Source organism: Mercurialis annua, linkage group LG7, assembly GCF_937616625.2.
Source record: "Mercurialis annua linkage group LG7, ddMerAnnu1.2, whole genome shotgun sequence".
In the NCBI taxonomy this organism is placed as follows: Eukaryota; Viridiplantae; Streptophyta; class Magnoliopsida; order Malpighiales; family Euphorbiaceae; genus Mercurialis; species Mercurialis annua.
In genome coordinates, this window is record NC_065576.1 from 5,668,672 (window position 1) to 5,694,911 (window position 26,240).

A 26,240-nucleotide genomic window follows, 5' to 3' on the forward strand; every position below is an offset into this window, starting at 1 on the left:
CAAATTTGCAATTAGATAAGTAATTAAATTTTGTTCCTTTTTGAAAAGTGTCGGCATACAGCAGTCTCACGTGTTACAGTCCACGTGTCAATCTCTTACAAGCTAAAATTACTACAGAAGAAAACAAATAAATCCTCCGCAGTTCAAGCCCTGTCTCCTCCTCCTTAACTCACTCACATCACTCACTCATAACTGCCCTAACACTCTCTCTAATCTCATTTTATTAAACCAAATCATCAAATTTTAATCTTAAAATCTCCTAATTTTAGCCATTGAGCTGTTTGAAATTAAAATCTTCATCTCCCCCTTTTAAAAAATGGTTTCTCCAGAAAATTCGAAGTCCAAACACGCTTCCATGGCTAAAACTAATTCTAATAAATCTTGCTTCAGTGACTCTTTAATCTATCTGGGCGGCGCTCTTCTCTCTTTTTTACTCCTCTGGTCTCTCTGGTCTTACACCTCTCCGTCTCTTAAATTAGATGCCGATTCCATCAGTTTCTCGCCGGTTTTAAATCGGGGAAAACCCGCTGTTGATCTCGGGTATGACCCGCCCGACCCGACTTTCTACGACCATCAAGACCTCAGCTACTCCGTCGGAAAACCTATTAAAAACTGGGACGAGAAGCGGAGAGATTGGCTTAAGCATCACCCTTCTTTTGCGCCCGGTGCGCGTGACCGGGTCGTTATGGTAACCGGGTCTCAGACTAAACCCTGTAAGAACCCGATTGGCGACCATTTTTTGTTACGGTTCTTTAAAAATAAAGTTGATTACTGTAGAATCCACGGCCACGATGTGTTCTACAACAACGTGTTATTACACCCGAAAATGACGAGTTTTTGGGCGAAGTATCCGGTGGTTAAAGCGGCGATGATCGCGCATCCCGAGGCTGAGTGGATCTGGTGGGTCGACTCGGACGCTTTATTCACCGACATGGAGTATAAACTCCCGTTACGCCGTTACGATCTCAAGAATCATAATTTAGTCGTCCACGGCTGGGCTAAGTTAATCTACGGCGCTAAAAGCTGGACGGCGTTAAACGCCGGAGTTTTCTTAATCAGAAACTGTCAGTGGTCGATGGATTTTATGGAGAAGTGGGCCAACATGGGGCCCATGGGTGCTGAGTATAAAAAGTGGGGCAAGATCCAACGGTCAATATTCAAAGACAAGCTATTCCCGGAGTCAGATGATCAGACGGCCTTGATTTACATGCTGTATAATGACAAGAGTTTAACGGACAGGATTTACTTAGAAGGGGAGTATTATTTGGAAGGGTATTGGGTGGATATAGTGGATACATACGATAACATAACGGGAAAATACACGGAGATGGAGAAAGCGGACGTGAAGTTACGGCGACGGCACGCGGAGAAGGTGACGGAGCAATACGGTGCGTTTAGAGAGCGGCATTTGAAGGGAGCGGGTAACGGAAGAGGGAGCTGGAGACGGCCGTTTGTAACGCATTTTGCGGGATGTCAACCGTGTAGCGGGGAGTATAATAAGATGTATGAGGGCGACAAGTGTTGGAATGGGATGGTTAAGGCTTTGAATTTTGCTGATAATCAAGTGCTTAGAAAGTATGGGTTTGTACATCCGGATTTACTGGATTCTAACTCTGTTGTTGAGACTCCCTTTGATTATCCTGATGAGGGACCATGGTAAGATAGGAAAGGTTTAAACAATTTATAGTGTAAGTTGTTTTTAATGATGTGGTACTATGTGATTGGGTGAAAATTATAATTATTTAATTATTGTCCTTAATTGCATGGTGATGGTATAATTGGACTCATTTGGTTATATTTTAAATGGAGTGGGGCGTTTTTATCATAGATTTTTGAACTAAATGGAGTATATATTAATATTATGGTATATAATTGTTGTTTTCTAAGTTTGGCATCTAATTGGAATAAAATATTGAATAGATTTAGGGTTTCTAAAGTGACAATAAGGTAAGATTGTGTGAATGATGTGAAAAAAGGAATGAGATTTACAGTAATTGTAGTGGTATTAGTTACAATGATTTGGTTATTTTTGGAGTTTAAATTGTTAGGGAAAATTTTATTTCTCACCTAATAGCAGTGCAGAATTATGACTTTTCAGCCCCAGCTAAATTTTATTTGATCATTTAATTTATATTGTCTATGTGATAGTACATACGTAATAGGTTCTACCTCATTTGTTTAATTTTTTTGGAAAACATTTAAAAATTTCCAATGAGACTAAAACCTACTCCAGGCTTCAAGTTCTTCTGCCCCTGCTTAATGGTATGGCGCAAAATTTTATCGGTTAAGTTTAATATATTAATTTAAGGATAGATATATATTATGAGTAAAATAAATCTAATTTTTTTAGTATTTTTTATTATGATAGCAGAAAATGATTCTAATTTTTTTAGTTTTTTTTTATTACTAGTTTCGCATTACGTACTATGCACGTGGCTCGTAACGTAACTCCTCAATGAATATATTAGTAAATTTATTATAATTATATTAATTTTTTATTTATAATTAATATTAAATTAGTTAAGAATTTTTGTAAAAGTAAATATAATATATTCAGTTATTAATTTTTTTTCATACCGAATTTATTCTTCTTTTGGTTTTATAATAACCATAATTAAATAATTAACTTAATTTTACTAATAATATCCTTAAAAATAATAAGATAGAAATTTAAATAATATTATATTGACCAAATACAATATTTTAATTTTGTAGTTCAATCAAACTAAAAGATAGGTATTCCTACTAATTTGGAGAAAATTTAGTTACTTTTTACATATTAAAAACTAAATTGGAGATAATTTAGCTACCTATTCTAATTAGGACTTTAATTACAATAGTGATTACTTAAATAACTAATTAGTTAATGACTATAAAACTTTTATTTAGTAGTAAACTGAAAAGGATTATTCAGTAAATTTACATGCCCCCTCCATCCGTGTTTTTATATATAGTATAGATAGATAATAGCAGAAAATGATTTAAATATGGCATCACTTGGCTCATAATTGTATTCTTTCAAAACAAAAAAATATGTTTTTTAAAAAGTTAATTATTCATAAAATATTAAAGATAATATAATTCATATTAAATAATTAAAATAAATAAATTTAAACATATTGTTGTATGTTTTTTTTGTCAAAATATTGTTGTTATCCATTTAACTAAAGAAGTACGACTTATCTATTTTTTATAAGGAAAGTTACATATTGGTTAAAAGTGAAGTTGAACTCTTAATTTTTTCCAAAGTAAGAAGTGTAAGATAAACTAAATAATTTTCTTTTTACTATTTTTCAAAAAATATTAGCTAATTTATCCCCAACTGAACAAGTCTAAATATTTGATTTTTTTTTTTTAAGAAAAAGAGACTATACTTGCATACTTTAAAATTAAAATAATTATCAATATTATTTATTATGGTAATGGAATCAAATTTGCGAGGAAACTTTTTAGTCTTTTGGGTGTTTTACTTTTTCTTTTGCCATTTACTTTATGTACAAAATGATGAATAAGTAGCCTTATACTTTAGCTTTAATAAGTGCATGATTGAAGGATAATTGTGAACATCTAAATTTATAGTAATGAGTAGTTTCCAAGAAAATAAAAGACACTTAAGTTCTTTTTTATTCATGTTGACCAAATCATGGCGGCTTTTACGCTAATCGAATCATAATGACATAAATCATTTCAGATATAAATCAGATTGTTATCATTGTAGGGTCCAAACAAGTGGCTTAATTTTGAACTTTCCTATGTTTCACATCAAAAATATTTGTTTTCCATATGTTTTAGTATTTTGCACATTGGAATTTTGATTTTCTACATTTTTCTTATTGGCCAATAAATATAATATTATAATTAATTTTAATTTTAATTTTGTCGCTTTTCACAAAAATAAAGAACCACAATAGATTTTTTTTGTTAATTATAATAACCATATATGATTTATAATAGATAAATAAATTTATTTATATTTAATATACTCCCTCCGTCCCAATAGAGTTGTTCACTTTGCCTTTATCACACAGTTTAAGAAAAACAATTATTGTTTATAAGTTTTATAAAATTTTACTTACTTTTCTTGTTATACCCCTATTAAATATAAGATCCACTTTTAATTTACTCATTAGTGAATTTTAAATAGGGATAATATAGGAAAATTACGTGTAAAAATTAGTTACTTTTTGTAAGTGGACATAGTTTTGGGACAAAAAAATTTCTTAAAGTGGACAACTCTATTGAGACGGAGAGAGTAATATATTATCAAACAAAATAATTATTTTTCTTATTTTAATCAATCATGTAAACAAAATATTATATATAAATCTTGCTTCAATTTGCATATAAACAGAGAAAACAAATATTTCATTAGATTTATTTTTTTCCCCCAAGCCAGAGTTAATTATGAAGATTCAACTTACAAGGGGTGAAAGTCATATAACAAAGACTTACATATGATCTTTCAATAAATTAAACTACAAAATAATAGACAACAATAAGATACAAGCAAAAGAAATCGAAAAATAAAGAAAATTCTAAACATAAATCCCAAAACTTAACACAACGAAATCGTTGGAAGAGTGTTTCGAAATTTTCTTGCACCGATTTGTCAATCAAACCGCTTGAACCGTTGAAGCCTATTATTCCGATCATTGATCTTCATCTTCATTAAAACTCAATGGAGATAGATCCATATCCTTTTCATTTCTTAGATCTACAATACTTTAGAGTTAAAGCTCAAACAAACACTAAAACTTCTTGTGAATCTAAGAAATACAAATAAAGGAGAGAAAAAGACTTTAACTTTATTTCTAACAAGTAAGAAACAAAACTCAAATCAAACAAAATCTAGACTTTTATTTTTAGATTTATTGAGATAGATAAATAGATCTAGAAAAACTAGTAATATGGTGGGGAGAAGATGATTTTCTGGCTAACCGGAAAATTTATCTTCTCCCACCTCAAAAAGATGAAGAGAAAGGTAGTCTTTTTTTAGAGAGAAGTGAGAGCACCAAATTTTAGTGAGAGAAGTGATGGATTTTTTATTACAGTTATTTATTTTCTAGTTAAATATTTCATTAGATGACTATCATACTAATAAACATGATCTCCATTATGAATTGGCAACTTGTTGATTCAACTGATATGCAAAATTATACAAAATCACACAGCTGATATAAAACATAAAACCATAATAACACAATCACTGTTTGCGGCTACCTATCTTCATTAAATTAGGGACAAAGTACAATGACAAAAATATCCATTTCTAAATAACTTTCAAGAAAGCATAGCAGCATCATCTTCATTACCGTCTCCTACTGGCGCTTCGTTAAACATGTACTGATTCTGATACTCCATCAGATATTGTGTTGACCGTTTTACATCCAGAAAAAGAGTGTAAACCCGAGTAATGTCCTCGCTTTCGACGATTTTACCCTTGCGCCTCTGGCAAGCCAATGCGGCGGCAGTAATGAGGTGGATGGCATATCTTAAAGATGTTTCTACACCAATATGCGTCAACAAAGACTTGGCCTCTTCGGACATATCCACGTCTTCTTCTTGGCATCTAATGTCCACAATCTTGCGGATCTCATCCTTTGTATAAGGTTGAGTTGCGATGATCAGCAGGCGATCAAGGAGATCTATGGGAATACCGTGTGGAGATTTGTAATTTGTGCCTCGAATTGTTGTGATCCCTCTGTTGGTTGCAACAACTAATATAGGAGCCATCTCATTCTCAAGAGCACGATTCAAGAAAGAGAAGCATTCAATGTCAAGCATGTGAACCTCATCAATGAATAGTACACCAGGCACAATCTCGGCTTTTCCTTCCTCTCTCCATTCTGCCACTTTTGTGTCAATTTGTTCCCTTACTTCTGCGCGGATCTCACCAGTATCGCCAGTGAAGAGAGCTAGAAATCCCTGCGTTCTGAAAAGGAGCAATAAAATTAAGTAAGAGAGTATAGTAAACATAAGTTCTATTTGCTCAGACCTAAGTGCAGTGACGAATATGTATCTAGACTTGCTATATATTGCACAATCTTCAACTATAAGAGACAGAAATTTGCCCAAAAAGTGTCAAACTAGTTGAGCATGGGCATTTTGATACATGTTTATGTAAAATGGTATTGAAATAAAATTTTCGGTTTCCATTCCCCTCTTTAAACAATTTTTGTTGTCGTTCAGAAATAGGTTGGCTGCAAAAATTTCTGAGTTAAGACAGATCACACATTCACACTCTTATTCATTGTTATCTGATTCATTACCAAAATCTGCAAACCTAACCCGATGCTTCTTCTAGCCAGTTAGAAATAAAATTCATCCTATAAAAGGTAGTGCACCAAAATGATCTTGATTTGACCTAATTGCCACCTAGAGACATGCGAACTCAAAAGCAAACTTTCGAGTTCAAGCAACTAAGGCTTAGATTTTCGGTCGTTTTTTAAAGTAAGTCCAAATTTTATTTAAAAGGAAACACCCTACAAATCTCCATCCCTTTATGTTCACTAAGACACTACGCTATCTTAGACGAAGCTCGCAACATCAAGCGTCCACGATCTTTGAATTAACACTTGACCCAATTTTACATGCTTTATTACTTACATAGAACCTTTAATTTCAACACAGGAATGACACTCCATCCTTGTACTTCCTAGTAGAAGCTCCAAGATGCACATCAGAGCTCCGGAACCATAGTAGATTTGAGAATAATATATAAATAAAAGAGTACTATCAGTGACTATAAATATTACTTGTTGTTACTCAGATAACAATGGGGATTCACAAGACCAACAACAACACCTACAGTTTAAGTGAAGCTAGCTTCTCATTTCGGCGAGTCCCTTCTACTTTCAAGAATAAAACTAAAGCAAGATTGATAGGTTGTGAACTACTTCAAAGATAGCACCATCCTTGAGCAGTTTCTACCACATCGAGCATCCTCATGTCATAACAGGAGACTTGCACCATCATCACTCCCTTATTGTACACCATTTCTAACTTGTCAATTTAGCTATACTACATATTGCAGTCCCATGAGAGAAATATACTGCATCATAATATGCAACGACATGAATGAAATTGCAATAATAACTTAAAACTTAAATGCTAAACTTTAACTGATATAAACGCCGAGTATCACCGTCTGACTTATGTACTGTAACATCAACAGATGTTAGCCCAGATTATGGAGCTAAAACGCCAGTTTAACCAAGAGTAACACATAAAGGTCACAGACAATAACCGCAGCAAAAAAGTGTCTTCTTAATATTGAATAAATGCTAACCACATAAACTCAAGCCAGTTTATAATAGTTGAAATGCTACTAGCATATCCTCTGTCAGTTCATTGCATTTCCAAATTATTGTTTCAAGAAACTAAGGATGTTACAACAGTAGCTTCTGTCTACAATTGCAAGAACTATTTTTTCCAATATAACATCTATTCAGCAAATATTAAACCTTGAATAAAAATAATCACATCGTAAAAACAACAAAAAGAACACCATTACAGCTATTATTTATGGGTACTAATGCTTTGACTTCTCTAATATGAATTTAAGATTTTTCAAGCAATGAAGTTCAAATTCTATCCGTCAAGCTAATCAAATTATGAAAAATGAGCAGAAACTATTTACCTGCTATTAATGACATCAATTTCATGAAGAGTAACACAATGCACAACCTCTTTCCTCTTCTGCAATTCCCCATCGGGACACTGAACAAACTTAACCTGAGGCCCCATAGCATCATAATCCCTAGACCGCAAAAACGACCTCCCAAGCTTACTAATTTTCCCAGAAGCTTTATCAATTGCAATCACATCCCCACTCTGCACTTTCTCCTTCCCTAACGCCTCAATCATCTTCGCACCCAAATCATAAACCGTCTCCATTTCCGTAGTCTTCAAAGTCAATTTCCCCGTCTTCGAAGCCGCGCCCGCCACAGCCGGTCTATCAATTTGAACCTCAACAACTTCCCCTTCAATTATCTCTGTTTCTTCCTTAATCCTAACTCCAATAGCTTTCCTAAACGACTGCATTAAAGCTTCGGTTTTCGACATCTCAAGCGAGAATATCTCGCTAGCGGAGATCATAGCAAAGGGCGTTTCAAGACCTAATGATTTAGCCATACCCATAGCTATTGCGGTTTTACCCGTACCCGGTTGGCCAGCGAGGAGTACGGCGCGGCCTGCGATTTTGCCGTCTTTGATCATTTGGAGGATGACGCCGGCCGCTTTACGAGCGGAGGTTTGGCCAACCATGCCCTCGGAAACATCTCGCGCCTCGAGGGCGGAGTCGAGGCCTAGGCCTCGAATGTGGGAGTGGGCTCCTATGCGTTCAATTCGGGTTAGGTCTCTGCTTTCTGAGAGCTTGAGTTCAGCCATGGCGATTTTGGTGGTTGTTTTGGTGAGATGAATTAGGGTTTAGGGTTTTACAGTGTCTCTCTGTGGGATGTAAAGGGAAGAAATTTTAGGTGCTTTTTTATGGCAGAATGAGCAATTACGCCCTTCAACTTTAATGACAGCTGTATAAACCCTTATAATTTAATTCGGCTAACTCAATCCTTAAACTTATAAAATCCGAGCAGATAAACCCTTTCATTAATTGAACAATAAACGGAGTTGATTTCATCGGTTTTATAATTTTAAATGCCAACTTGCACCAAATCAACATATTTTATTTAAGATCGTATCTAGATTTTTTTTTTGGATAAAATCGTATCTACATTTTTTAAAATTTTAATTAAAAGCTAACATTATTTCAAGTAGGCTTAATTCCTTAAAAAAAACCCACCTTGCATTTTTTTTTCGTTTATACTCTGACCTTGTAAAAACACCATTTGTACCCAATTTTGAGTTTTTATGTTTCATCTCTACCAAAAGCATTAAATTGTACTCTTTTCATTTGAAAAAGAGTTTAAAACAATCCTTCATTTTTAACTTATATACTAATTAGATATTAAAGTTATTAATAGTACAAAAATACCATCTTCTTTAAAAAATTAAAAATAATAACAATTTTTTTTAAATTTTTTTTTAAAAATAATTCCGAATTTTTTGTTTATTTTTTTAATTTTTTTAATTTTTTTAAAAAATATGTCTAACAAAAAAATTAAAAATAATAATGATTTTTTTAATTTTTTTATTATTTTATATAATTAAAAAAATTAATTAATTATTTAGATATATTTGATCATTTTTTAAGTTTAAGGATTTATTTGTATTTTTAAAAATAGAAAAAAGTATGTTTTAACTCTTTTTTAAATGAAAAGAGTACAATTTAATGCTTTTGGGTAGGGATGAAACATAAAAATCTAAAATTTGGTATAAATGGTGTTTTTATACGGTCAGGGTATAAACGAAAAAAAAGTGCAAGGTGAGTTTTTTTTAAGAAATTAAGCCTTTCAAGTATGATAAATAATTACTTTTATTTGCGCTAGTATATTTTTTTTTAATTTTTCTATAGACTCCTTCTGTCCCGTTTAAGAAGGATGTAATTCATTTTACATGTTCGATTAAAAAGTTTTTATAATATTTTTAGTCTCATTTTATATGAAACTTTCATTTTTTCGTAAGTTAATGAAATGAAATTTCATCTTTTATCTTTAAAAAAAAAAAAAACAACAACAACTAGAACTCTAAACAGAAGATGAACAGTTTAACAGAAGATGAACAATCCAAAAATGTGAAACTAGATTAACAGAAGATCAACAATCCAAAAAAGTTCTTAAAATTCATGAACTCATATTTTTTACTTCATGTTTTGCTTGCAAGTTGCAACCATTACTCATTAACCAGGAGGAATCTTTTTATCTTCTTGATCACAATTCTCCACATCAGCAGATTCTAAGCTTTGATGTTGAACACATTTCTCCGCATCCATCACCTTTTCTCTACCCAATCTCTTAGCCATCCTCCTCTGCTTTACTTTTTTGCACTGCCTATTCTCATCGCCATTTCGTCGAACACTTGGACTGTCTTCTTTAACTGCTCCACTATTACCATCAAAATCACCCTTCTTTGATGAAGGTAGCAACGGCCCAATAATGCCTCTACGGCGAGAAATGTCTTCTTTAAGTTTCTTCTTACGAAGTCGCTTCCTTTTAGCCCAACTCGCTACCACCTGCACCATTGTCGTCGCTTGTTTCCTCCACCCCATAATCGTCTGCTATGAGATTCACATCCAACTCTTGGCTTGAAGTGATGACATGGGTGGATTGCGGTGTTGCTGACGGCGGCGACGCCGGTGGATATAGAGTGTTAAGCAGGGCGTCGTGGAAGCGGCGACGTTTCTCTTCACGGCGTGACATAAGAAGGCCAAACACTAGAACTACTGCATCTGACTTCGGCCTTTTTCTGTGCAAATGCATACTGCATGTCGTTTTAGATGTTTTTATTGAATATCACTTCAGCCATTTTGTTGAAGTCGTTTCAGGTTTTTGCTGATGTTCATCTATTTCTTGCAATCTTAAACTTCTTGGATTTTAAAAGTGGGAAATTTTTCTTAACTAGTCGTATACCCGCACAGTTGTGCGGGATCAATATAATATTATGTTATTTTAATTTTTTTGTCATAATAATTTTTTATAACAAATTAATTTTTAAATTATAAAATATTATTTTAGGGATAGTTTTAAATTTTCGCATGATGAATAGTATTGATTATTTTTATATATTTAAATAAAAATTTATTAGGTAAATCAGATATGAAGCAAATAAAATTTTCATGATCAATAAAATAAATAAAAATAGATCAGAGTTTAATTTTCAGATGTTTTATTTTTTTTCATTGTGTTTAAATTAATTCTACTAATTGATCATTTTAAAATATTGAATATTGACAATATGTATAATTTCTATCTTCTGTTTGCATAAGTTTTCTTTTTTTAGTATCATATTTAGAGAATGATTGAGATAACTATTTGATTTAGATCGAGAGACTTCGTTTTTTTAGGGTTTAACTCAACAAATTACGTAGTTTAACTTAGTAAAACAAACAGTAAGTAATTTTATTCATGACATAACTATTCGATTTAGAACATGAGACTACTACTTCCATGTTAACTTAGTAAATTGATTAGTTTTTTACTCAATAAGATAAGTAGTAAGTAATTTTATTGATTTAAAAAATAAAATTTAAATTAAGTAGTTTAATAGAAGTGGCAACTAATAAGAATGCTCGATTTTGTAACAATCAATGAGAGGACTCCGTTGGTCCTCTCAATTATATAAGTACTAGTCGTAAACCCGCGCATTTGCGCGGAATTAAATTGATATATATTTTATATATTAGCCGTATTAAAAAATAATTTTAACAAAAAAAAATTCTTTTAGATTTTATAATTCATATACTTTTTACTTCGGATTTGAAATTTTATACTTGACATTTTTTTTATTTTCTTGCAAATTTATATTTAATTGTTTCTAATAATGACATGTGGATTGAGAACCATTATTTTAATTTTTTATAATATTCATTAAATCTTCTTATGTGATATGATTTATTTGCAATTTTTAATAAAATTTATACTCCTCTGTGATTATAAAATGCGTGTTTAATTATCACAGTTGGATATTTGTTTCTTTATTTATAAACCTACTTTAAACTATAAAGTTTTTGTACTCTTTTACAGCAAAAAGTATTTATAAATTTCAATAATAAACTTTAACATATTTATGTTTAGCTATTCTATATTTTAGTAGTACATCATATTAAATTTTTTTAACATTGTATATAAATTTATAAAAAAAAATCAAGATTCTAATATAATTAAAATTGTATTTTTTTTATTTATTATATAACAATCATTATATATAGAGAGAATAAAATAACTCAAACTTGTGAATTAAACTTAATTATAAAATTAAAATATAAAGTATACAATTTAAACCTATAAAAAATATAGCTTACTTTTAACTCTTTTATTCTATACAAATAAAATAACTTTTTTAATAAAAAATATGATATTTATTTAATTAAAATTATTTTTAAATTTTTTAAATAAATATATTGGGTTAGTTTATAAAATAATTATATTTTTGACTATTTAATCTATTTTTATAAATTCATAAATCAAGTTAGTCTTTTTATTTGTTTATTTAATATTTTTAGTGAGAAAAATTTTGCTTATTTTTTTTTAAAAACGTTCTCATAACAAAGTTCTATCTAATGAAAATTAATGAATTTTTTTATATAAATCTATGAGAAATTTTTAGGTAGACCGAGTCTATCATGTTATTCATGGACTAAACCACTCATAGTATAACACCTGCCTACCATCAAGTGAAAAAAAAAGGTCAAATAGTCTATAAACATGAATTAAGCATATTCAGCACAAAAAAGACTTATCTGTCCAAAAATACTAAAAGAATTCCTAATGAAGAATTACCAAATATCAAAGCACGTGAATTGATAAATCATTCGGCTACTAATTTTATTGTAAAAACATAAAATCGGTAAATTTTGATAACTACTGGTACATATAATTTTAACATGAGGCCTCCAATTTCTTAATTTGGATTTTACCAAATAATAAACTCAACATATTAGCATATTTGCAGTTTTCATTTTTCATTTTTTGCAAAATAAATAAGATTGCAAAAAGAATATATGTTATATAAATTTTATAAATTCATTGTCAAAACTCAAAGCTTACCTTATTCAACTGCCAGAGAACCCTAGAAATCAATATTAATTTTCTCTTTCAAAGGCTCATAGCATTATTGCTTCACAAAAATATTAGCAGAATAAATCAGAATAAATAAATAACAAAATTATAATTCTAAATTACAAAAGGTTCTATAGTATGATAATCCAATCATTATTATGTCTTTAAGAACACATAATTATTGAGGTGCGAAATTGAGGATCATAACTTACAAAGACTAATGTTAGGAGACACCCTTGAAGTTTAATAATGATGCAACCATATATAATTTGTTTGTTCTAGTTGACAGATCAAAATTGAAAGTCTGCAAAAAAAAAAAAATCAAAATAATAACTAATTAGAACCTTAAACTATAAAATATACCTAACGATGTGTATTGGAGCATAAATTTCAACAATTTGGCCGGGTCAGCATTAATCATGGGAAATTGATGGTCATTATATAGGAAGTTGATATGAAGAGTTTTATTTTGTCAAAATTTCTCATTAATTGGGCTATCTTATTGTAACAAATTCTATCAACGAAAAAATTGATGTAAATCAAAATTGATTTACAAAATTTAAAGGTGATAATATTAATATTAATAAATAGATTTTTATATAGATAAAGAAATTTATTATAAATTAAATAAATCACTATATAATTTAATTAAAATAAGTATTTTTATAAAGGTGGGAACTCACCAAAATGCTCTATTTTGTGAGAATGAATGAGAGAGTTCTGTTGGTCCTCTTAATTAATGTAAATTAAAAATGATTTATAAAATTAAAATAATATAAGTGTTTTAGAAAGGGCGGGAACTAATGAGAATTCTCTATTTTGTGAGAATCAATGAGAACGCTCTATTTTATAGGAATCAATGAGAAGGCTCGGTTGGTCCTCTCAATTATATAAGTATATAGATCGGTTTAGTGCAATACTATTATTTCAAAAGTGAACAAATTTCAAAATAAAAGATCAGAATTTGAGCGGATCAAAATTTCATCTATGTATTTTCGCTATCTTATGCGTCGAACAAAATCTGTCAAACTTCATCTCTGACTCTGCATAACTATTAAGATTGCAAGAAATAGATGAACGACAATAGTCATCATACATGTCAAAAACGACAATAGTCGAAACATTTCACAAGAACTCCAAATCTTCTTGTTGCTCCAGAACAATTGATGCAAGACCAAGTCTATATTTTGAAGATCTCATGTTTCTCACAAGCACATATATTTCCTTCTTCCTATGCTTCACAGCTGTTGCATTCCACTGCTCTTCCCTTAGCCCAGCTAATACAACTGCTTCACATAAGGCCTCTGCCACCGGCTTCTTGCTGCAGATACGAAACTTTTTTAAAATTTTACAACCAAACAGGTATATGAATTCACTGATAGAAATTAATTGATGCAAAGTTATAAGAGATCTTCATAACTAACCTCCCTCGAACAAATCCTGTGGTGACAAATCCAATGGGCCATCGATAAGTTTCTCTAGCAGCAATGCTCTCTGGTAACTGGAGCTCCCATCTACCAGAAGCTTGCTCTGTGAAGTATGACCGAACGGAAGACTCGGGAATTTGAATTCCAGCCTCACCTTCTTCTGACCTGAGCATGTTCCGATCATATCAGACATTATCGAAATCAAAAGAATGGGCTCTGCATCCCATGAATCCCCAAAATTATATGTTTTTTCTCATAAGTTACCATAAGCAAACTCAATAGCATCTATTGTTCTCACCCATTCAGTTCACAAAATACAAGAGCTACTAGCTTGATATGTTGCAGAACATTGATCAATTACTATTTCCAATTATATATGTAAAGAAAGTATCACCCCTAAATCAGATACTCTCACAATCAAGCAGACCTCAGCTCAACAGTAGGGGTGTGCAAAAACTATATTACCAAAGTGAACCAACAAATTCAGTTCAATTTAATTTGATATTATAAAAAAAAATTGGCCTTTCAGTTTGGATCGATTTCAGAGGTAAAAAATTTCAATTCTGTTTTGGTACAAACCAAACTGAAACACCGACTAAACTGAGGTTCAGTTCTGTTAGGTTTGAAAATTTTAAATTCTTATAAATTTGGTTCGGTATGGCAGCATTGAAGAAAAACGAAATTTCAGCACTCCTGCCCAACAGAACTGATGCAATAACTATTAAGAAGAATAAATGTTTAAAAGGATACCTGGAAGTGAGGAGTGATACATCACTAGGACACGGTGCACATATAATCGCCCCCTCCTCAAAAACACCTTCCTTGTATGCATGGAGAAGAACTCTAACGAAACATAATTTTCGGTCATAAGTGATTCCGGAACTCTCATTTTTAATGTTGGCACACCTGTTTTCATCCATCATCAACTCGGCAAACCTCTTCCCATTTGGAACTTGAGGAAATAAAAGTAACTGACAAGCATCAACTTCTTTTAAGAAATCTGTCAATACAAGTGATGTCCTTGCTATGATTCCATTAAATAAGTTACTAACACTGGTTGATGTATTGTTGCTAATTTCATATCTGGAATTCAATGATAAATTGCACTCAACCATATCTTTTACGCTACAAATTGACGTGCCTTGCACTGCAAACAACCCCTTGTCAACAGAAACATGGACACTAGTCCAAGGCGGTGGAATGGGCACTTTCGAAAGCCTTACAGCAGGAGGCTGTTGTTCAGCCTTTTGGTCCAGGGTGGCATTTACAGTTTCCATAGAAGACCAGTATCCATTACTATCAGGAAAGTCTGCAGGAAAGATTGGCAATCCAACCTGCCAAAGCCAGAAAATTACTGTTTTGTAATAAAAAAATTAACAAAAACAAGAAAGAAAATCTTGTTAAGCAAACATACTTCACACGTAACCCATTGCTTCTCTCTTAGACCTATTGCATGAGCTCCCTTGGAGATGAGAGAAATCCAAAAGACCCTGACCCAGGATAAAGGGACTATAATTGACCATCTGAAAGACAACAAACAGTAATTAGTAATTACAGTCAATTAAATTAATTTTTATATTAAATTTAATTACTATTATATCATTTTGTTATTCTATTAAACTATTAAAGTATTTAACATTTATACATTGTTATTATCTAATGATCAACCATTTTGGCAATCACTAGTCCCGTGGTGAAACGAGGATTTACAGCATATTTCCGCTAAGTTGTCATGGTACACATGCAAATGATAATAGAATTTAAACAAAAGAAAAAGAACAAATTTACTTGATAACAGAGTGGCAGTCGCAAGAAGACTAGACAACACACTCATACCAAAAAATAGAAAGAAACAAAAAAGATATACTGTCTATGCAATGAGTACCTTATATATTTAAAGCATGTCTAGGTTGAAGTGAGCCAAATTTAGTTGACATTGTTCAAGTGGATAAACAAGAATCCAAATTTATCGACAGATAATTTATCAGAATGAATTTGGATGAATACAGTTGCAAAATTAAAGTCGTGTCAAATTTAAGATCCTAAAACGCGAATGAGAGCATTTATATTAAACCGAATAACACGAAAATGGGAATTAATAAGAAAAATAAATTACCCCATGAACGAGCCCATTTGATTATTGTTTTTGAGAAGCATAATAGGGCAAGATCTTTGAACCTCAGCTGAAGAACTCAGCGTCCTTGATTTCGGATCATCAAGGCAAATAAAATCCATGCGCAAATGATGTTTTTCCAAGCAAAGAACATTCTCTTCCACTGGAAGAGTTACTCTGCTTCTAGCATCCCACAGATTCATGTTGTTAAAGAGATTGCTATCCCCTTCAGGCTTTGAGCATGATGGTGAACCCAAGGCTTCCACCTTATCGAGACTTCCAGATACCGCAACATCCTTCCCAGTTTTAAAATCTGGCACAGAATTTACAGCCGTAGGAACTGCCAAATGAATATCAGCAATCCTTTTCTGAGGCAATGCTCGAGGATCCCTGACATTAAAAGATAAAATAGAACAAGGAGAAACATTCTCATCAATTTGAAGTAGAGAAGGCTTCTTTAATTCAGGGTCTGCCTCTCTAGCAGCACATGTCTTCAAAGTCCCTGAATTATTTGAAGTACTGCACACAAGAAACTGTCATATTAGTGGTTGCTAACTTCTACATTAATCTGAAGGATTTAATTACAGCTTAAGCAGCTCACCAAGAAACAGGATGTAATATCTTTTGAAGAAGTTGAAATGCCTTTGAGCCCATTACCTCTAACTTGGCAAGTTGACCTTCAAGTGAAAAACAATTGATCAAAATGCCACTCTCATTCATCTGAAAATAAAATATAAAAACCATGAAAATCACACTTAAAGGGAGTGCAGATACATAAATTCTCATGATAAATTATTGTTCTAAACAGCAAATTACATGCCAAGGTAACACCAAAGCAAATTGTAAGCTGAAGAAACAAAAATTATGCATGACAAATGGAAAATATTTGTGCATATGGTCAACTAGCTTTTACAAACTATTTGGGGTATTAGATCAAATGGGATTTCCATAAATATGGAGGTCTAGTCAGCAAATATAAACCAATTTAATCACAGTTAAGTTTTATAAAATACAATCTCCTTGGTACAGCAAAAAGACATACCTGTTTCTGACATGCAAACTTTAGAACATCATATGCCTCGCTAAAAGCTGAAGCATGTATCCACACCCAAAGCCGGCGATGTGAACAAGATTCAGAGCTTTGTGGAGAATTACATCCACCAGACTTATATTCATGACCACTATTTTCTTCATCCCCAAGATGAATAGGTTGCCACATATAGGTCACAGGAGCTATCAGCTGAGAGATGGGCGCTCCAACATGATGAAGCTACAGAAAAAAGAGATTTTATACATCTGCATTTTTTACGTCAAACTTCTTCCAGAAGTTAAAAAAAACTTTTGCAGTGTAGTAGCTTACCATTGCTGAGCCATAGATAGCACCAGATACAGTGGCATTAGTGATTTCCTCAGATTGAGCGGATGGACAAGGCTCCAGCACCATCTTCAATACTGATGTTAATGCATCCTGGAAATCATATAACAGCAATTATGCTTTAGTAATGAATTTAGAAATCATAAAATACTAAACATTAGACATCAATAAGCTACTTCCTCAACTTGATAATTGAATTCGATCATTAAATTCATCTAGAGATAAGAAACAAAAGTTCAATAATTAAATTTGCTTATAATAAAGAAAAGGAAATGCCTGCCTCATGACCCTCCAACTGGAGGGCAGAACAATAGCTAGCATCATGCATAACAGCTCCGTGCTTGTACCACTTCAATAAAGCTCTAGAGCCCCTTCCTCTGCATCGTACAACTCACTCTTGTCAATGAACACATATTTATAGGCCTTGTTTGCAATAAAGGAGCAAAATCATAACACTTGTAACATAACTGATTGTTTTCAAAATGTAATGTTCCTTTTTTCAAGTTAAAATAGTCAAATTCTAACAAGCTATAGAACCTTTCCAAACATGATGAATTATCGCATAATTAAAACTTCCCAAGTATAAATTTAAATCAACGGCATAAAACGACATCTTACCTGCCCTGCAAACCTAAAGGAAGGTGAAAACCCCAAAGCTTAGTCATAGTAAACCGTTTTGCATGCCAAATATGTGTTCTCAGCCTCTTTGTTCCATCTCCAGAAGTAGAAAAACCACTTCCAGGATTCTTTCTAAGCTCAACTCTCCTTCGAATATGACGAGGTGGAACTTTAATTTTTTCTTGGTCAGAAACTGCAGCAGCATCAGCAGCACTTCTTTTATTAACAGCGACAATTCCGAATTTCCTCTTTTTACGATGTCTCTTCTTTGCAGCTTGATTATCAAATGAAGTAGTTCTTCTTCTCTTGTTTCTTCTAGACGTAAAATCATTATTTAATCTGTTTGATACAATTGAATGAAGTGTTTCCAGCTCAGAAGCACGTGATTCTGCAAATTTTTGGACATTAATTTTTCGAGGAGGAACCGATGATGCTTCACTTCCTTTCTTACTTCCATCACCTGCCATAATATTTCCGACAATGAAGTTGGGTTTCCCTGTCGCTCACTTTTGAGAGTGCGGCAGCAGGATGCAGCTGATTACTGTCAACCCCAAAAAGTTAACAACTTCTACAAACAGACCAATTCAAAATGATGTTACAGAGCTACAAAAACAAAACAAAAATGAATAATTACACTAATAATAAACCTGAATTATTACATATAAATAAAACATTCAACACCAAAAACAAAAACCAAATTTGAAAAGGTAAAGGTAAACCGGGATTCAGATTCTGTAAATTGAGGAACCCCACATTTTAATTGAGCTACTGAAGAAAATTGGAGAAACTAAAAGGGAAAGGGCGACCTTGAGTTGGCATGGGTTGAATTGATTGACAAACATATTATTACGAGGGAGAAAGCCTATTTGAGGATTAACAAATGCAGGAGGTTATTGAGTGAGAAGAGGTGAGATTGGGCACAAAGGTACAAGAATTTTTTGAAAAAATTGAAGACTGATTGATAATACCCAGTTGAAGGTTGCATTTGCATAGGAACATAATTTGCTAACATATTGCATAAATTTGCTAGAGAAGGATTTGGAGGAAAACCTAATGAAACACACCAAAAATAATATTGAAACAAAATAGAACAGCAAAAGAATTTGAATAGAAATGCAAAGAGTCCGGTAATGAACCTGCTATGCGTTAATGGAAGCAGTAATATTACTAATGTTGTAATTGCTTAAAACGAGGGTATCGTTGTTATTGATGATGCATTGTTTTTCTTTGATCATCGACGTCAACTAATAAAATCTACAATCTGCAAACATATTTACGTACAGAAAAGAAGTAGGGTGTAAGCTTTAGCTTTTAGCTAACAATGTAAACTCTTCGTTTCTAGACGATACTCCATTTAAAGTCTTTACAAAACTACCATCTTCCAAAATATGTTGTTTAGGTAGAGTTTTAATTCTATTTCTCCGCCGTACGGAGAAGAATTAGGCTCTGTAATTGAGTGTGTAGGAACTAAAATGTGGTGTCTTTTCTGTTTGTTTAGATTACTTAGAACTTTTAGCAGCATGTCTTTCAGCTAATCGTTATTTATTTTGTTTTTCGGTTTAGCAATTCTAATTTTATTTTTTTGAAATGTCCATTTAACAATAGTTGGTTGTGGAAATGGAGAAATTCTCAATTAAATTATGTACATCATATCATCAGTTAAACAATGCAAATTACATTCTTTGTAGTATATACATAAAACTGACTACATAAGCAATGACTTGCATATTTAATTAAAAGTTGATTAACTCAAAAAATAAATTAAGATTCAAAGTAATTAGGATAAGCTTCAAATTTATGCTGTCAGTGTCAGAAATAAAACAACTATTATGAAGTTCGTCCTAAAATAGTTGTCAAAGCCGACGAGACTGGAAATATTAAGTGCACCAATTAAAGCTAGACAAAGAAAATGAAAGTAGATAGAACCAGAAAGAGGAAGAACCTAAAAGTATGAATCGCAGGGAACGGAAAAAGACAGCACTGGCATCAGCGGCGGCGGCGGAAGAAATCAGCGGCAGCCGCGGCGGGCCGAAAGAGCACCAGAAGAGGACAATTGTTCTGTTTGTGTTTTGAGTTTGATGCTAAAAATTACAGATGAAAGGGGGAAAATACATAGGGTTCTACTTCATTTTCATTTCCTCTGTTTTTTGTAATTCCACGAGATGGTCTAAACGAATTTTAAATATGAAACACCACCTTTAAATCTTTCACATTAGACCAATTTTAACTCGAGCAGGGTAGATCCCCTACAGAAAGACAAGCTCTGACTCCAAAATTTAAACGGCTGCATACATAAATATCGTTCAAACAGCAACATAAATATTGTTCGAACAACAACCTCACTTAAATCAGGAGAATACGACTTTGACTTTTTTTTATTATAGGTTAAAATTTCCATTAATAATAATGAAAATACAATAAATGAACGATTTTTCAACAAATTGAAAGAACTATTCTAAAATAATGATGAGAGCTGTAAATCTCATACATTGAAAATACGATTTAGGGCTTTATTTTTGAAACTTTAAGATTTTTACCAACATGAATCCAAAAATTAAATCTAATAAAACACAAACACAACATCAAAAAATATATTAGAAAAAACAACCACAAAGACTTTATTTTTTTAGTTGAGGATTTAGATCCGATTAAAAGAGCTTTCGACTTTTTTAATCCGAGTAAAGATCCCTCTGTTAAAATTGCACAGTGTTAAGACTCTTAGTCCAAACTGCATAGTTCTTAACTAAAATTATATACGTTCGGTTAAAATTAAGATATAGTACATAGTTTTAGCTAAAATTATAGAATTTTATTTAAAATAAAAATATATTATACAAATAATTTATGTGAAATTCTAAATATATTTATTCAATTTATACTATTTGATGTTTGAAAAATGGGAGTTTCAAAACTATCTGAAAAATATATATTTACAAAAATACTAGCAAGAAATTAAAATTTATGAGGTACTGAAAAATAAAGTACAAAAATACCATAAAAAACACAAAAAATACAACAAAAAAAAACACTAAAACATATAATAAAAAATCAATTAAACACAAAAAATAATCAATTACACACTAAATGTATATTGAAAAAACACTGAAAAAAACAACGAAAAATTAAAGAAAATATATTAAAAAAACACTTAAAATACACAGAAAAACACTCATTTATAAAAACCAACAAAAATCAACAGTCCACTAATTAACATTGTACATTTTATAGTGTTATTATAGCTCAACAGTTATTTAATTTTATTTTTAAATATGTTAGGTGATGCAAATAATGATGTTTATTTTTTTATTCAGCACATTCCATTCCATATCATGTCAACAGAAATGCATTAATCTAACACTAGTTACTGTTTATGATATTGGTAATTTAATGAAAGTTTATTGATTAAAAAGATGAGCATAAAATAGAATTTAAATCGATTCATTTACACAAAAGGATGATGGCGAGTCAATTTTTATCGAACCGAACATCGAATCGTTATCGGTTGGTTTAGAGCCCTACTAGTGGATAAGCTGAATAATGAGTTTGAATAGAGGGTCAACGCGCTTCCTGAATTTGTGACATAAGATCATTTAATTCAGTTTTTATTTTTCTGAACAACTAATCCTAAAATTCTTCATTTTTGGGTCAGATTATCCCGTAATTTATATTTTTATTGTTAAAACTAGGTTTAGGATAATTTTATCGCAACAATTAGGAAATTTTTTAATTTTTTCGCATACCTCATCTCCGATTTATATTTCATACTTTTTAAAAATATAGTTATAAGATAATCTGATCTAAAAATAAAAAGTTTTAGAATTAATTATTTTAAAAAATAAAAATTAAGTTAAATAACTCTGTAACATAAATTGAGTTTCGTAGTCTAAATGAAAAGAACACAATAAGCTGTATTGTTTCATATCCGGCCATTGAATCATTGGCAATAAACAAATTAATCCATTAATGAATTGTCTTTACATTGTGAACTTCATCAATTTTGGAACTTCACCCTTGGATCCCTTTCATTTTCACATGATTAACAAGGAATGTTTGAAAAATATGACAAAAAATAAATGCCTAAACTTTCATGAAAAAATATTTTAAATTCTTGTAAAAGACTATATAGAATGGCAGAGTAAGTATTATGGTAAAAGGTTAGAGATTGCTAAAATTGTAGATCACCTATCAAAATGATTTCATATTTTAATTTATTTTTAAAAATTAATATTGAATTTAATTTCTCGGTATGTTAAATAATTATCTCCCAATTAGGCATGCTACATCACCTTAACATTACATCACTAAGATTATTTTCATATTAAAATTAGCTTAGTGTCTTAAACATACCAAATCATATTGGGTGAGGCAATTCTAACCAAAACTTTTAAAATTTTAGCCAGTCGTCTATTTCTTTATAAAAAAAGACCAATTTTTTTTATTTATTTCAAATATGACCATTTCGTAATTTTAATCCTAATTTTGATATGTATTTTTTAAATGAAAACGATTGGACTTTTTTTCTTCCCAAAGCTAAAAAATTCATTAAAAAGATACAAGTATAAATTATAAAAGTTATATCACAATCCAATTATGATCTTTCAAGTTTGAACAAATTATAAGCTAAACAACAATTTCTAGATAAGCAAAAAATAATCGAAGGGGAGAAAAATATGTGACATAGATCCCGCATAAACTTAACAACGATGAAACTATGTTTCTCGTACACGGTACTTGGATAGTTCTTCTTCCGATTTTACTTTTGAAACCGCTCTATCCGGTTGAATTTAGCATTCCGGTCTTCATATTCAATGAATTCTTAGTAAGATAAACCAACAAACCATCCTATTTTTAGATCTTTATGAATTTAGAGATCTTCAAAACTCTCCGAACATAAATCTACAAGAATTTTGAAAAATCTAAAAAACCCCTAAATTTTTAGATCTTCAAGAACTTGTATAGATCTAAAAAATATTCTCTACATATTTTTTAGATCTTAAAGACTCGGATCTAAAGTCTGAAAATCCACCAAATACCTTGTTAGATATAACAACTACAAATTCAAAAGACCTAAAATTATTCAAACATAAAAATTACAAACCGAAATCAAAAACTTCATAACAAATGTCTTATTCAAACAACAAAAATAGATCTATACTAATTAATTCTATGGGCGGAGAGAAGATGATTTTCCGGTTAACCGGAAAAATCATCTTCTCCCACCCTTAAAAAGAAGATGAAAAAAAGACTCTTTTTTTAGAGAGAAGGGAGAGCACAATATTTTTGAAGAGAGAAAATTCCTAATGTGTTCCATAAAACGATTAGACTTGGTTAGAATTTAAAAAAATTATAAAAGATTTAGTATTTTTTAAAAGGCTTATTCACCAAAAAAAATCCCACCTTTTAACCCCTTTTCAAATGCACCATGACATTGCAATTTTGTCAGCTGCACCCTAATTCGCACCTTTGGTTTTCAATTCCACCTTCAAGTACTAAATTGATCTCTTCTCCATTTGGAAAAAGTTGAAATAAGTCATCCTTTTTTAACTTTTTGTGTGAAAAAAAGTTCAAATGAGTACTTTATAAGGTTTTTATGAATTTTTTCCGAGTAAAAAAGAGTCCAATTTGATTTTGAGGGTGGAATTGAAATATAAAAGTGCGAATTAGGATGCAGCTGAAAAAATTGTAACGTCGGTGCAACTGGAAAAGGGCTAAAAGGTGGGGTTTTTTTTTTTGGTGATTAAGCCTTTTTGAAAAAAATGAGTGGGTTGAAGTTGAGATATACTTGTTGAAAATTTTGTTAAAATTGGTGTTTTTAAAAATTTTGAGTAAAATTGACCTCAGTATTTTTTTGATTTAAGACAATAGACCATTAAAATTATATCATGTATATAGTTTTAGGGGGAATAATATTAGGTGATGTGGCATAACTGATAAATAATTTAAAAAAATATTGCAATTTAGATTTTATGTAGAATTCTAATAAGTGACTGTCATGAGAAAGTTTGATAGCGAAAGAATTCAAATTGACATCCTCAGGAATCAAAACTTGTTTCTTCATTCATACTATCATGCTAAGCATAAACATAAAACTTTAAAATTTTCATTAAAAAATAAACATCTTAAATTAATTACACAAATTGATTCTTTTTTCTACATATGTAAAAGAAACAAAATACAAGAACAAACCTCGTCAAGAACAATTAACATTAAAATGCATGTCAAAGTCTAAACACAAGCCAAAACAAGATGGGAAAATGATAAAAACAAAGAATTAAAGTTTAAACAAAGCACAATGAAATTAATCAAGAAATTAAACTTGCCTTTTTCTTAATCTTTTCTTGATTAATTACTCAAATTTAGTATGCTCCAATACTTGTTCTTTTAGTTTTAGACACAGCATAGCTTTTGCTTCTTGAAAAAACATTAGGTTTAACCTTGATTTCTTCTTCAAAACTATCACATTCTCTGTCTTCATCAATTCTTCCAATCCCAACACTATAACTCCTAGGCAAATTATAAATTCCATTAGTACTAACTAAATTTGCCCTAATTGGAGATTTTCTTGATTGTTGCCTTTGAAATTCATCAAAATTATTTGTAGTACTCCTTAATCCTTTGACGGAAGCGACCCTTAAAAGCTCCCGGTAATCATCGTCGCGGGTGCTTGATCTCGACGAGTTGACACTATAACTCTTAGGCAAGGTGTTGAGTACATGGCCGGTAGGGCAACCCATGACCGAGCCGTAACCGATGCGATCGGAGTATTCCGTCATGCTCTTGACGTAGAAATCCCTTGCTTTTATCAAGATCTTTAATGGAACTTTGATGAACTTGCTAAATTTGTTTTGCTTGCTTGTAGGCTTTTTGGTTTCCATAATCTTTAAATTTTAAGATCAAGAAATTGTAATGAATTGTTTAATTTTTTGATATATATATTGCAAGAAAATGACGAGCTAGCTAGAAAGAATGAAGAGAAGATGGATATAGAAGTTAGAAGGAATGAGATGTTGTGTTAATGAAGATATCCATGGTTTATAAAAGGAGGACTTATAGATTTTGTAAGATAATTTTAAAAAATAATTAGAAGGTTTGGGATATATTATATGGTAGGGTGTGACAAAACCAAACCTAACCGAAAAATTCGGTTTAGTTCCATTTAATATTATAAATAAATCAGTTTTTCAGTCTCATTTGATTCTGGATATAGAAAAGTTCAAATTAAATTTTAGTATGAAAAAAAACTAAAATAATCGAACTAAACCGGCTAACTCGGTTCAGTTTGAAATATTTTTACAAAAATTCAGTTTTGTTTTCTAAATAAAATTTTATATCGGTCTGAACCGGGTAAATATATGGTCTAATATAGGATTGGGTTTAATTTGGTTTGGAGTTTTTAATTACAGACTTGTTAAAATGACTTGTTGGCTAGTTAATGGACAATATAGCGACTTGTTTATTGGAGTTTTTGGGTGACTTTGACAAAGTAAAGGCCGGACGTCATTATAGATAATTATTTTTCTTAAGCAAAAGACATAAAAGTAAAACCAATTTAAAGCTTTTTAAATTATAAATATGATTGAAGAACAGAATATTAATTTTGAGAAAGAGAAATCTATAGTTGAATATTTCTTTAATTTATTCCAATTTGAACCACCCTCTTATATATTGACACTTAGGATTTGTCAAATTAAAAAGGAAAAATTAAGTTTATCAATGATTCTAGGACTAAAATGTTCTAATAATTTGCTAGTTAGTTAATTGATAAAATGTTGAATTTGGCTGCTTTTAGATCTTATCTCTCTGTTGGATGAAAATGAAGTGCATGTTATAAATTTGAAAAAAAAATAAACAAAGAAAGTGGAAGAGAAAATTAAACTCCATACAATTAGCAACCCTCTATATATTTATTGTTGTATTTTGTAAAAATAAAAATAAAAATAAAAATCATGAGTGTATTTATCTATTATTCTAAAATTGATTTTTTTTTATGATAAAACAAGAGATGATTTTATATAATTATTGTTGTGAGCAAAGTG

General features: G+C 31.2%; 5 protein-coding genes across 11 annotated transcripts; 1 reads left to right on the forward strand and 4 right to left on the reverse strand.

Moving 5' to 3' along the window:
• The first annotated feature begins 132 nt into the window (after positions 1-132).
• On the forward strand, positions 133-1,759 carry LOC126655919 (putative glycosyltransferase 7). Its single transcript, XM_050350291.2, has one exon. It carries the CDS (start codon positions 317-319, stop codon positions 1,658-1,660), a length of 1,344 nt encoding a protein of 447 aa, XP_050206248.1. The 5' UTR covers positions 133-316; the 3' UTR covers positions 1,661-1,759.
• A 3,350-nt stretch (positions 1,760-5,109) lies between these two features.
• On the reverse strand, positions 5,110-8,484 carry LOC126656330 (uncharacterized). The gene is made up of 2 exons (XM_050350875.2): positions 7,640-8,484; positions 5,110-5,932 (listed from the first exon to the last, which is right to left on the reverse strand). The coding sequence occupies exons 1-2, from the start codon at positions 8,386-8,388 to the stop codon at positions 5,281-5,283; spliced, it is 1,401 nt and encodes a 466-aa protein (XP_050206832.1). The 5' UTR covers positions 8,389-8,484; the 3' UTR covers positions 5,110-5,280.
• Positions 8,485-9,672: 1,188 nt separating this feature from the next.
• Positions 9,673-10,470, reverse strand: LOC126656166 (uncharacterized). The gene is given in 2 exon segments (XM_050350668.2): positions 9,673-10,109; positions 10,111-10,470. Coding segments are annotated over 2 exon segments (579 nt in total). The 5' UTR covers positions 10,374-10,470; the 3' UTR covers positions 9,673-9,793.
• A 3,165-nt stretch (positions 10,471-13,635) lies between these two features.
• Positions 13,636-20,351, reverse strand: LOC126656282 (ribonucleases P/MRP protein subunit POP1). Of its 7 annotated transcripts, none has more exons than XM_056103649.1 (12): positions 20,147-20,351; positions 19,341-19,465; positions 18,205-18,745; positions 17,867-17,963; positions 17,572-17,679; positions 17,254-17,481; positions 16,813-16,931; positions 16,215-16,730; positions 15,513-15,621; positions 14,849-15,432; positions 14,096-14,263; positions 13,636-13,992 (listed from the first exon to the last, which is right to left on the reverse strand). In XM_056103649.1, the coding sequence occupies exons 3-12, from the start codon at positions 18,669-18,671 to the stop codon at positions 13,797-13,799; spliced, it is 2,592 nt and encodes an 863-aa protein (XP_055959624.1). In that variant the 5' UTR covers positions 18,672-18,745; positions 19,341-19,465; positions 20,147-20,351; the 3' UTR covers positions 13,636-13,796. The 7 variants fall into 7 exon arrangements, with proteins under 7 accessions (XP_055959624.1, XP_055959623.1, XP_055959621.1 ...); XM_056103648.1 differs by having other exon boundaries at positions 18,205-18,772; XM_056103646.1 differs by having other exon boundaries at positions 18,205-18,807.
• Positions 20,352-24,502: 4,151 nt separating this feature from the next.
• Positions 24,503-25,228, reverse strand: LOC126656396 (uncharacterized). Its single transcript, XM_050350967.2, has one exon. The coding sequence runs from the start codon at positions 25,077-25,079 to the stop codon at positions 24,561-24,563; it is 519 nt and encodes a 172-aa protein (XP_050206924.1). The 5' UTR covers positions 25,080-25,228; the 3' UTR covers positions 24,503-24,560.
• Positions 25,229-26,240: the final 1,012 nt, after the last annotated feature.